This window comes from Macrobrachium nipponense, chromosome 24 (genome assembly GCF_015104395.2).
Source record: "Macrobrachium nipponense isolate FS-2020 chromosome 24, ASM1510439v2, whole genome shotgun sequence".
NCBI lineage: Eukaryota > Metazoa > Arthropoda > Malacostraca > Decapoda > Palaemonidae > Macrobrachium > Macrobrachium nipponense.
Genome location: NC_061091.1, coordinates 46,966,849 through 46,980,796, shown reverse-complemented (window position 1 = coordinate 46,980,796; position 13,948 = coordinate 46,966,849). Strand labels below are relative to the sequence as shown.

The following is a 13,948-nucleotide window of genomic DNA, read 5'->3' as shown; positions in this document are numbered from 1 at the left end:
TAACACTTGATACCATTGCAGCCTGCTTAAGCAGAGTGTATCTCATAAAAAAATCAATATCCTGCTAACACAGCAATCATTCCTACAGAACCTAATGTTCTTAAAGACTTATTCCAGTGGAAGCATTCTAAGAAAAATAAATGTACAGTACAGGCAGTCCTAGGGTTATGACGGGGGTTCCGTTCTTGAGATGTGTTGTAAGCTCAAAACCTTACTTTTAATGCTTTGGGTGCATTAAAAACTATGTAAACTGCATTCTTAGTGCATTTCTCATAAAAAAACCCTTCAAATATTGATTATTTTGCATTTTTGGAGTCATATTTCTTCTGCCAGATCAGCGGTGTAGGTGCCGTAACCCTGGAACATGTGTCATAAACCTGGAAATAATATCTGATAAATATAATTGAAAAGCGTTGTAACCTCGGAACGTTGTAAGCCGAACCCGTCGTAAGCCAGGGACTGCCTGTACTGTGATATCAGCAAACAACCATGAAATACAAACAAGTGCCTATACACAATGGCAGCAAGGAAAATTTTGACAAGCTTAAACATTTGAAGCACACCTGTGGAGAACAGGTGTACTAGACAAGTCATCCGGGCAGCCACTTGATCTTTTGATTGAATGCCGACCAGCCTATCAGTGCGGAGATATAAGGTAACTTTAACAGTAGGTAAGATTCATCCCAAATTAAATAATCTCATAAATTATGCTTTGACAATACAACACCACTTTAAGAAAATCCTTATACATGCAGTCCTGGTTAACAGCGGCCTTGGTTATCGGCAATCCAGTTTTACTGGCCTTGTCTAACTCTAAAAATCGCCAATTTTTTGTTATTGACAATTTCCACTTATCATCAAGTCATCAGAACGGAAACCCCCCCCAATAAAGGGGGGACTGCCTTTATTTTGTTTTCACTTAGCAGGCTAAGGTAGTACAATATTAGAGTTTCTTGGAATGCTCTCCCTTCAAAGCTTCAAGCCTGGAATGCTATGGCCCACATCATAATCATTAGACGTTCTATCTAGCAACAATGAATATATAAAAGTGGCTTGCAGTCTGTTTGTGCCACAAAAACCACCCCATACAAGTACAGGTGGAATCTCTCTACTGGAAATATTGCAGGGCATTCCTAAGTAAAATGAGTGAGTTTATGGTGAAACAGGTTACCTATAATGCACAATACACTTTTGGTAATAAATAAAGTACATACACCTATAAAAACTAATGAATAAAAAATATAATCACACCTAAAAAACTAAAGAATAAAAAATATAATCTTTGTTACAGTACATAAATGTGTTACAGGGTTGCTGTACACCCTATACTACTTTATGGTAGGTAGCACAATTATTGGCTATTGAACCTACATCAAAGGTGATGTGTGACTTGACATCTGCTAAGACCCAAAGCTTTTACCCCTGAATGTACTATCAGTAATTGGATGCTATTTTATCACGGTTAAGTCTAAGTATGGCTGTACTGTAAATGCATTTCTATTTTCCTTCTTTGCTGTTTTCATTTCATCCTTAAAAATCTAGCAATTTCTTCTGTGATAGTTTGCTATGCATGACCATGACCTTCCAGCTTGTTCTTTAAGAATGTATACTCATTATGAATTAGTGCGACAAAATTCAATCTTCAGCTCTACAGCACTGCAATAAAATTAAGCAAACTCCATTAACATGTGGAATTCATCAAAAACTATAATCTAATTTACAAAACAAATAAATCCTATAAAAAGTGGTGGCGTACTTATCTTTACTTATCATGTGATATACAAATGAACCTAACCTCAAAATTTTACATAATTCACACAATTCTGAAAGAGATCAAGCATCCACTTTAAGAAATCATCCTTACATACATACCAAATATCTTCCATTTCATAAAATTCCAACATAATGAAAGCTAACTTACGGCCGAGTACAATAACAGCCCATGACTTTAGCCACCTAGTTCTAGCCAAGCGCATTACTAACAAAGTGGTAGTTTAACAGCCAGTTAAGGAACACTTCAGTCCTGGTGGTGCAACTGTGTACTAAGCTATACATTTTCACATGCCAAAAGGTTCTGTTGCATTAAGTTGTAAAAAAGACAAAACAATTACCTAAAGCAACAACTTTATCTAATCAATGTCACTCACAACCTGAAGATGATAATCAAATTGTCTCAAGTTTTTAGTCAAGAGTCATAACAGCAAAAATACATGGAAAATATTTTCATACTTGAAAGCATGTTACCACTTTTTCAACATAAAGGATCATTTCACTGAAGACTGCATAATTTTCTTCAGCATCAAAGGTTGTTTGCAAAAGGAATATATTTTATAAGTTGAATAAAATACCTTTATCTCATTTAACTTACAACTTCATGTCAAGTGTTTGATACAAGAAATTTTGGCCCTTAATGTAGGCTGGCCAATACTGATCACATAACTAAAAACATCTCAAAGACTACATTACATTTACATATAACCTAGTATAACAGAATGAAGGCAGGTTAATGCAATGTTCTGTACAAGTATAGGATAATCAACAGCTATTCACATGACAGCAAGAATGACAGGGGAAGCAGAACCAGTATCAAATGGAAAAGATGGGGGACTATGGAGGGTGAGGGAACAAAGGAACCCTTCCAAACAATGCAAACACCATTTTTCCATTTTTATTTCATGATACAACTAAAAATGGCCAAAATACAACTCTATATTAACTCACAGCCAAAACAAACATTTTCCTAAATAAATCCTGAAAAAAAATGGAGAGAATTTAGAATATACATGCAGCTGCCCTCCAAAAACAGAGAGAGTGGAAAACTCAGCAATTAGTGGCAGGGTCTTTTTTGCAGTATCTGTCCCAAATTTACAAGTAAAAAATATGCAGAAGTTTCTTCAGCACAATTGAGTTTTCTGTACATCGTATAATTATGTATTAACCATCAGCTATGACCGGTAATGTTTCAGTTGCTCACCAGATGCGGTAGTGTGGGTTTGTCACGTGCTTCCAGAAAGCACTGCCAGATGCACAACCCATGGCTAACTTTAACTTTAAATAAAATAAAAACTACTGAGGTTATTGGGTTCCAATTTGTTATGTTTGATAATTGGAGGGTGAATAATCACAATACTAATTTGTAGCTCTCTAGCCTCAGTAGTTTTTTAGATCTGGGGACAGACAGAAAAAGTGTGGACAGAATAGTGTGGATGGACAGACAGAAAGTGTGCACAATAGTTTTATTTTAATAGAAAACTAAAAACCTTCACAATGTTCACAAGTTAATCATCTTGGCAGATAACACTGAAATTTCATTTACCAGCCACCTCAACTTTTTATGCAATTTTAATATTGTTACTGTATTTAGAAACTTAACCAAGACATTTCTTACCTGAAAAAGTCAGGCAGCAAGCAAATATAGCATATTATACAAGGCCTTTACTTAACAGATAAAATTGTCAATCAGTCAGACAATATATTTGAATTTCATTTAAGATATCTTGATGTAAAGTACCAGCTGAACACTGCACCAAACCTTGCAACCTCTTGACTGTGATCTTGTCTAAAATAGACTTTACCAGGCCCATGTACATTATGCTTTGATATACTGTGATATACTTCATTTTATAAATGTGCATGAAGAATTAACTTTTACAACTGCATAAAATGCTTCCCTTACATATCCACATACATATACATACATACATGCATGCATAAATAAGCATGATGAACTAGACCAAAGGAATGGCTACAAATTTCATGTAATATACCAATTCCTGTCCCCTAATAATGATGATTATATGATATCGAAGTGCATAAAACTCCCAAAACCTCAAGACTTCACTGGCCATCACTTATTCATTTTTTTAGCATCAATTACTCATTTTCTCTAACTGCACTGTCCTTCACTGAACCTCATCAATGCTCTTAGAATATTGTTCAAAAGGTTGCTTGGGATGAATATTACAAGGTTGATTCGAACATTGAGTATTCTGGAGTGGAAGCCAACTATAGTTCATGTAACATCTGTTCAGGTATGCAAGCTTACTCAGTGATATGTGATATGTGTGCTGAATGGAATCATGCAAATGCCATGGGATGACTGACATCATCATCATGGCCAAGGAACAGAAGATGGGGAATTCAAGTCAATCTGACTTTGGTATTGAAGATGGAGTTACACTTGCTGAATACTGTCTGAGCATTCATTTAAAAGTTCATTTTCAGGGTAAATTCATTTGGTAATATAGCCAGACCACTGAGCTAGTTAATTCAGCTCTCACAGTACTGATTACCAATGTAAAAGAAAATACAAAATATCACCTTTAGTAGTACATTTTAGTTTAATTTAGCATTTCAAGTGAATACACATGGCTCAATACAGAACTTCTCAGTAATTAACTGATTACTGTGCTCCAACTGTAATCTCCAACACGCCATTTTTGTCATACATGCAACTCCAGTTCCAAAACACCAAGTCAATGGGATTGGAACAGAAATTAGCACATTTGGACAATTATTTCACAAATCAGAGAGGTTTGGTGATATTTTACTGAATTGTTACTGTGCTCAGTTCACCTTGTATTAAACTCTAACTATGTATGACAGAAGTATCGCTTAACTAATTTCAAGATATGTACACCATAATTTTAGTAAAAATGACCATGGAAAAGTAATCCATTTGTAAAACAAATGCCATGATTTACTCATTCCCCTTCTATTTGCCCAAGTCATTATTATGGACACACCAGCATTGACTAGCTTACTCTTTTCAAAGACTCCTACCAACTTAAGGTATTTAAAGCAATGTTAAAATACTTAAAATAAGATGACCTGTTGATTTTCTTAATATTTTGTGTTACATACTCAACATAAAATACTTTTTTTTTTATTTGGTCCAACCAGTGTACCTAAGGGTAGAAAAGTTTTTTCAGTGTAGCTTAATCCATGAATTCCCCATAAAAACATTCACTAATTTAAGATAAATGAAATCCACTGAATTGTTGCATCACTTTTTTCTTCTTAATAAATGTGTTTAGGGTGGTGAAAGGTTTGGAGTAGGACAGGACACCAGCAGCTCAGAGGATAGAACATTGTCCATTCTGCATTTCACCTTTTCTGTCACCCATTTTGATCTTTCAGTAAGGTTAACATAGAGATCATTATAATTCTAAAGTTGCTTAATAGTCACTGAAATTTTAAACATCAAGAGCATTAAAAAATGAAGACAAAAACATAATTAATACTGGGTATCCTTTACTTCGCTAAAGGGATACACGCAGAACAAAACCTGACAGTGACCATACCTGGGTTTAGTGGTTCCCATTTCTTTCTGGGTCTGTCAAGCAGCAGCTTTTTAAATTCAGCTTTCATCACAAAGGCCGCAACTCCGACTCTGCCATCCGTTAAAGAATCATCTATAACAACTTTGTTTACATCTGAAACAGAAAAATAAATATTGTACAAAATTCCTTACATTCTTTCCATGTCATTTGCATTCTCTTCTTACAACAATCTGTTGTGAGAGTAATTGTTATCCAACATATTTACCTTGTGGGGAGCAACATCCTAGTTACTGAAGGACCCTTAAAAAAAAAAAAAAAAAAAAAAAAAAAAAAAAAAAATTTTTTTTTTTTTTTTTTTTTAACTTTTTTTTTTTTTTTTTTTTTTTTTTTTTTTTTAAGCGATCAGTATCACTGTACAGAATACAGTATTAGGATCAGTAACTTTATTGAAGGATGATAGAAGAATTCTTCCGAAATTACCGCTAATTCCTCTCGATTTTGCAGGTACAAAGCCGGTAAAACAATTACAGGAGAATTTCAAGTACTCTGCACCCTTGGACTTGGGCTATGTCAAATATAATGATAAGTTGAAAATAATTGGGTTACAAATCCTCTCAATTCCCAACATGCTTGTTGTTTATCTGTAAGCATTTTTGTGGTGAATATGACTACCCATGCCATTATGTACGACATTTATTAAAATAAATTACCCATATATATGATTCCAAATCTTAACCACCTGTGGAACATTAATCCTTACAAGACAGGCATGATCATGTGAGGCATTATAATAGCTCTAGATGTTCGATCCGGTTCACCTCAAGGGAGAATAAATATTTCACACCATAGAGTATGAATGAATTTTGCGAGAATAATGTTCAACTTCTAACTTATGGCAACTCTTTACAGCAACACTTGTACCTCAGTGAAAGATAGAGGGAGATCAGTATGGCTTGAGATTTCATAAGGTAATGTACTGGACCTTTCCATCCAGGAAGTCCATCATATATTTGCACATAAATATATGTACCCAGGGATTGCTGTTGGTTTTAATTCTTATATTGTACAACAGTATGTCAGCTATAATTGTAATTTTGAAAACTAAAACACGAAGACGTATTAGAGAAACATGTATAACCCACTAAAAGATACTGCATCTCCCCATCTCAGTACATCTCAGTACATAAATATACAGTCCTCAGTATTTGGTAATGATTTTAGTTCCCATTGTTATGATATAGAGTGAGCTGTAATTGTAATTTCACAGAAAAATTTACAAAATTATTGGAAAAAACATGAATAACTTGGTAAAATTCGCATATTTTTAAGAGTATCTTGGAAGAGGCCCAGCACAGAGTTGGAAATATTCACTTTCAACTTCATGTGGAAGGTATAGAAAATTCTTTAAACTTTTTCTAATATCATGTGCAATTGCAAATATGATATTGTTACGATACAATAAATTTTCATACATAGTACTTACCTGGCAGATATATACTTAGCTATAGACTCCGTCGTCCCCGACAGAAATTCAAATTTCGCGGCACTCACTACAGGTAGGTCAGGTGATCTACCGCCCTGCCCTGGGTGGCAGGACTAGGAACCATTCCCGTTTTCTATCAGATTTTCTCTCTTCCACCTGTCTCCTGAGGGGAGGCTGGGTGGGCCATCAATCGTATATATCTGCTAGGTAAGTATGTATGAAACTTTATTGTATCATAACAATATTATTTTCATACATTCAACTTCCCTGTCAGATATATACTTAGCTGATTGACACCCTTTGGTGGAGGGTAAGAGACAGCTAACTACTGAATAGACAGGTAAACAACATATGTTGTAGGTATTTATAGACCTTGGTTCCTACCTGATTAGGTGGAAGACTTCGTGGCTACTGCCTAGGAGTCTGCTTCACCTCAAGAGCCTTAGCGAGATAGTGATCTGTGGCCAAGAGTTCTTGTGGGTCTGTCGATGGGGTCTTATCCACTTACTCGGCAGAGCCTGACTGGCATTTGTCAATGGGTGCTAATCCACTTATATGACAACACGCCTTATTTAAGGAGCACACAACCGATCCCGATCACCCGATCCTAACACCTGTGTTAGTTCTAAGATTGCCAAGAGTTATCCCCCAAACTCTTCACAAACAACCCATAACTCGAAATACACAGTCAATACGCACACACTAAAGTAAAAAAAAAAAAATTTTGTACCCCTCTGATAGTCAGATACCACTAGAGTTCCTTACTGAACCGAAGCGACGGCCGCCTGTGCGACATCTGACACGTCTTCCAGCAGGAAGTCAAGAACGTATCCAACGAGAGGATTACGTACACAAAATTAAGGATCGGCGCTTGCTCCAATACCCAGGACCGTATCCGCTGACACAAACGGACCTAGAGAAAAACATTTCTCGTACGTTACGCGCACGTCCTTTAAGTAATGAGATGCAAACACTGAGTTGCACCTCCAATATGTCGCTTCCAAGATATTCTTAAGCGACATATTTCTCTGGAAAGCAATAGACGTTGCGATAGCTCTTACTTCGTGAGCTCTCACTCTCAAGAGTTTGAAAGTGTCATCTGGGCAGTTCTTATGTGCCTCTGTAATTACGCTTCTTACAAAGAAGGCCAAGGCATTCTTCGACATCGGTCTTTTGGGGTCCTTTACCGAGCACCATAGACCGTGTTGCGAACCCCCCATCTGTTTCTTTCTGTCCAGATAGAATTTAAGCCCTCTGACCGGGCAAAGAGACCTCTCTGCCTCTCTACCTACTAGGCTAGTCAGGCCCTTTACCTCGAAGCTCCTGGGCCAGGGCTTCGAGGGAAAAAGAGTCTGGAACGAACAAATAGCAGTCTCCTTTGAAGCCCACTCTTGACTCAAGGGCGTGCAGTTCACTGATTCTTTTCGCCGTAGCGAGAGACAAAAGAAACAGGCACTTCCTCGTAATGTCCCGAAAGGAAGCCCTATGAGGTGGTTCGAACCTTTCGTAAGACAGAAATCTTAGGACCACTTACAGATTCCAGCTCGGAACTCTAGGTTCTTTTGATTTGGAAGTTTCAAAAGAACGAATGAGATTGTGCAAATCTTTATTGTTAGCCAAATCTAGGCCTCTGTTCCTGAAAACGGCCGAGAGCATACTTCTGTATCCTTTGATGGTTGGTACAGAAAGATGCGATTTCCCTTCAAGAAAAGAAGGAAATCTGCAATCTCAGTCACAGAGGTATTGGAGGAGGACAGCTTCTTCGACCTACACCAACTTCTGAACACCTCCCACTTCGATTGGTATACTCGCATAGTAGATGATCTGCGGGCTCTAGTGATTGCGCTTGCCGCCTTGCGAGAAAACCCTCTCGCTCTGACAAGTCTTTCGACAGTCGAAAGGCAGTCAGAGCAAGAGCGGGGAGGTTTTAATGGTACCTCTCGAAGTGGGGCTGTTTGAGCAGATCTGTCCTGTTTGGAAGAGATCTGGGGAAGTCCACCGTCCACTCCATTACCTCTGTGAACCAATCTCGGGCTGGCCAATATGGGGGTATCAGAGTCATCCTTGTCCCCTTCGAGGCCACGAAGTTTCTGATCACTTCCCCCAGGATCTTGAATGGGGGAAAAGCATAAACATCCAGTCCGGACCAATTAAGGAGAAAGGCGTCTACTGCAAAAGCTCTGGGGTCGTCTGCCAGAGAGCAAAAGGTGTCTATCCTCTTGGAGAGGAACGTGGCGAACAGGTCTATTTGAGGCTTCCCCCAAAGAGACCAAAGGATCTGACACACTTCTGAGTGGAGGGTCCATTCTGTGGGAAGGACCTGGAACCTCCTGCTCAGCCTGTCCGCTCTCACGTTCCTCTCCCCTTGGACAAACCTTGTCAGTAGAGTTATGTTTCTTTGATTCGCCCATATAAGAAGGTCTCTTGTCAGTTCGTAGAGAGAGAGCGAGTGAGTCCCTCCTTGTTTTCTTACATAAGCCAGAGCGGTGGTATTGTCGGAGTTTATCTGCACTACCCCGTCTCTGACTATCTGCTCGAAGCCCTTTAGAGCAAGATGAATGGCTAAGAACTCCTTGCAATTTATGTGCCATGACGCCTGCTCTTCCGACCAGGTGCCTGACACTTCTCTCGATCCTAAGGTTGCACCCCAACCCGTCTCCGACGCGTCTGAATATAATATCAGGTTCGGGTTCCGAACTTCCAGGGACACACCTCTGTTTTCCTCTAGAGGGGGTAACCACCACCTTAAGTGATTTTTCACCTCTACAGGAATCAGAAATGTATCGGAGAGCTGTCCTGTCTTCCAATTCCAATTCCTTTTCAGGAAGAACTGTAGCAGACGGAGATGCAGTCTTCCTAGAGGAAAGAACTGTTCCAGCGAGGAAAGGGTCCCCAGAAGGCTCAACCATTCCCTCGCTGAACTGCGCTCCTTCTCTAAGAAGCTGGAGACTGTAGCACCTTTTGATATTCTCTCTTGAGCAGGAAACACTCGAAAACCCCGAGAATCCATCCGAATCCCCAGATAAACCATGTTCTGGCTGGGGATCATCTGAGATTTCTCGAGGTTCACGATCAATCCTAACGACTTTGTCAGGTCTAATGTCGTTGAAAGGTCCTCCAAACACTGTCTCTGCGATCTGGCCCTGATGAGCCAGTCGTCCAGGTATAGGGAGATGTTTATTCCCATCAGATGTAGATGTCTTGCCACATTCTTCATTATACTTGTGAAGACTTGAGGAGCCGTGGACAGGCCGAAACACAGGGCCCTGAACTGATAGATCCTTCCCTCCATCATGAAACGAAGGTACTTCCTCGATGAATGATGAATCGGGACGTGGAAATAGGCGTCTTGAAGATCGAGAGACACCATCCAATCTCCTTGGCGAAGGGCTGCAAGGACTGAAGCAGACGTTTCCATACTGAACTTCTGTTTCTCTACAAATCTGTTCAGCGCACTTACACCTAGTACTGGTCTCCATCCCCCCGAAGCTTTCGCTACTAGAAAAAGGCGATTGTAAAACCCCGGGGAGTTGTGGTCCAGTACCAGCTCGATTGCCCTTTTGTCCCACGTGTTCCACCATTTGACGAAGAGTATCCATCAGTACAGGGTCCTTGTATCTGACGGACAGTTCCCTCGGTGTTGATGTCAGGGGAGGGCTGTCCTTGAATGGGATATAATATCCCTTCTTGATGACCGACATGGACCATGTGTCGGCTCCTATGCTTGCCCAGGCTTCCGCAAATTCTTGTAACCTGGCACCTACTGGTGTTTGGAGGATCACTTTCTCACTTCCCCTTTTTAAAGGGTCGGAAGGAAGCTCTTCCTCTTCTTTCCGTAGTCTTTCTTTTGGATATTGTTCTAGCAGGAGGGCCTCCTCGAAAGGGCTGCTGCGGTGGACGAGCCCCTTTCTTCTCTTCATTGGTCACAGGCCTATTCTACCTCGATGATTGCCTGAGGATATCTTGCGTCGCCTTCTCAGTTAGCGAATGTGAAATGTCCTTCACCAACTGAGAAGGGAACAAATGCTCTGATAGAGGGGCAAACAGCAAGGTGGCTCTCTGCGAAGGAGAGACAGCCTTAGTGAGAAAAGCACTATAAACTGCCCTCTTCTTTAACATCCCCGCACCAAAGAGGGAGGAGACCTCTGCCGAACCATCCTGAACTGCTTTGTCAATGCATGTAAGTATGCTATGCAAAGCTTCTGGGTTTAGGCCTTCCGCTTCATGGGTCTTTTTGGCCAAAACCCCAAGGGACCAATCCAGGAAATTAAAAATCTCCAAGACGTGAAAAAGCCCCTTGAGGAGATGGTCCATTTCCGAAAGGCCCCATGTTGCTCGGGCCAAGTTCAAAGCGTGCCTTCTCGAGGAGTCTACGAGACTCGAGAAGTCTGATTCAGCCGAAGTAGGCAGAGACAATCCCATATTCTCTCCAGTCTCATACCATAGGCCGGAGGCATACAAAAGACCGTCCTCCCCAGTTCCTTTTTAGTTTTAATCCAGGAATCTAGAGACTGCAGGGCCCTCTTCATCGATATGGCCGGTCTCATCTTAAGGAAGGATGAAGACTTGAGAGATTTAGTACTCGAAAATAGAGAGCGCAGAGAAGGAGGAGCAGCTGGAGTCAAAGAATCTCCATATTCTTCCAGAAGGAGAGAAGTAAGAACTTTATAGTTCGACAGTCCTTCTTTGTTAATCACCTCATCTTCCGATATGTCCTCTAAGTCGAGAGGATCGGAAGGAGAATGCTCCCTTCTTTCGCCTGTCTCTTCCTTGGACTTTTTCCTTTCCGTCGATGAAGAACTTCTAACAGGTGAGGGACTAAGAGATATTGTCTCCCTACGCCCGCTCATAGGCAAATCTTGACTAATTGGCGCCTGGCGCCTATCAAGCTCTTTGCGTATAGTAGGCGCCTGGCGCCTGGCTGGCGCCTCACACTTGTTTGTATCTTCCATTTTAGCTGGCGCCTGGTTGGCGTTTGGCGCCTGGAATAATCTCGGATATAATCAGGCGCTTTGCGCCTGGCTGGCTCGTCCCTCCTGTGAGAACTTCATTGTCATCATAATCCTCACTCTCAGGTGTTGTCTGGCACCTGGCAGGCGCTTCTTCCTCTTCTACCTCTCGCCTGCCTAGTGCTTCGCTCCTCCCCAGAGATGGCCGCCTGTGCAACAACTTCCCTGGAAGGCTCGTTGCACCTGACAGGAGATCGGTGTCTTGATCTTTTGACAGGAAGCTTGTCGTCCTTTCTACGAGGAGGCTCCTTGGAAAGGACTCCTACCAAAGACGCTAGCTGTTCTTGCAGGTTCATCAAAATCTTCTTGGTTGAAGACTCCCTTTCTTCTTCAAAAGCAGGAGAGGGAGATCTGGAAGGCGCTTAAGGCTCCCTTACAGCAAAGGGAGTTAACTCCTGTCTAGCTCTCTTGATGACCGAAGGCGCTTCTTCTTCGGAAAAGCGCTCGGGGATAGAGTTAAATTCAGGCTCTTTCCAGTTCCTCTTTAATGGACGGGAAAGATTCGTATCCTTCCACCCTCGCTTCGGTGAGGGAGATCCCGATGAAGAAAAGCACTCACGTAGGACGCTTTTTCTGTAGCGATCCCTGGCAGTCTGAGATGTGACAGATTCTGCCGAAGGGACGCCTGATCGGTGGGGATTCTCCACAACCTCCGTACAGCTTTCGACTTTCCTTCTCCTCTGGGCCAGGGAGCTTGGAAGAGGTCTAGGCCTGGGAGTGTCGCAGAGCCGACCAGACGCTCCCTCCACTACACTGGGGACACTTACATCACTGGAAATATCACCTTCACTTTGCTTACCTTCTAATGCCGCCATTTTTTCTATTTTTTGAAGGAAAGCCTTGAGGTCTGCAATTTCAGAAGCCAAATCAGTAGGATTAGCAACCTGTGATCGGCCTGATAAAGATGGAGAATAATAACGAGCAGAAGAAGCTACAGAACTAGACAAGGGTTCGTTAGATCTAGGTCTACTTAGGCTTTTATAAGCCGCTTTCCTCTCTCTATCCCTCTCTAACTTCTTCAAGTAAGAAGTTAGAGTCTTCCATTCCTCAGCATTCAACCTTTCACACTCATTACATGTGTTATCTAAAGAACACTCAACAACTCTACATCGTCGGCATACAGTGTGAGGATCTACCGAAGCCTTTGGAATCCTCACCTTGCAGCCTTCCTTCACACACACTCTGAAACCAACACTTGAGTCAGACATATTCAAGAAAAATCCAAAGCTAAGTCCAAAAACAATTCCACGATAGCGAATGCCAAACAACGATCCAAGTATGTCACCAAAAATCGGTCGAAAGAAGATCAAAAGCGTTGAAAAAAGAATTCCAGTCAGGAGGTAGTAACAACAATGTTGACACCACCGGCGACAGAGAAAATCTGATAGAAAACGGGAATGGTTCCTAGTCCTGCCACCCAGGGCAGGGCGGTAGATCACCTGACCTACCTGTAGCGAGTGCCGCGAAATTTGAATTTCTGTCGGGGACGACGGAGTCTATAGCTAAGTATATATCTGCCAAGGAAGTTGAATGTATGAAACTTCCTCTTTCCATTGATTTTTTTTTAACTAGCCAACAATAAAGTTTGCCCAGTCAAGGGCGTTCTTGATAGTACAGTATATATTTTAGTCTGGCCTGTAAAGGTTAACTTTATACAATAACTGTACAACCAGTTCTCCTAACTTCCCAGTTCCTAACATGTTCTGTCTAGTATGAGCATTTATATCAGTAATTATCACAAGCTGTGCTCACATTACATCCAGGTTTTCCCTATTCACCAATGCTACCATGATAATCAAAGTGTTTTCTTATGTCTACATATGAAAGTCAAGAACCAACTCAACATCATTTAACACTTTAATAAAAATATTCTAATTCCTTATTTCAATATGGCAAATTTTTTAGCAATTTTGCATTTTACATAGCTTACAAACCTGAGGTCTTAACAATAGGATTATCTTCTAGCCCCAGCTAGAAACCGGTTAAATACAATCAAAGATTGTAAAGCGAGGAATCTGTGGCACCTGGCAACCCATACGTCTACGAGGTGGAAGCTCATCACCAACCAAGCTTGGGACCTCGTGATGCATGTCTTTCTTCCAGCCCAGTACACAAGAAGGGTGGCTAGAGGAGGGCAGTGGAACATTAAGACCTCAGGTTTGAAAGCTATGAAA

General features: G+C 41.0%; 1 protein-coding gene across 1 annotated transcript in view; it reads right to left on the bottom strand.

Annotated features, from left to right (window-relative positions):
• LOC135205599 (uncharacterized) overlaps positions 1-13,948 on the bottom strand; it is a 349,446-nt gene that overhangs the window by 151,545 nt on the left and 183,953 nt on the right. Inside the window, exon 8 of the mRNA XM_064236373.1 lies at positions 5,304-5,435. Coding sequence (XP_064092443.1) covers positions 5,304-5,435 — 132 coding nt within the window. The remainder of the gene's footprint in view (positions 1-5,303; positions 5,436-13,948) is intronic.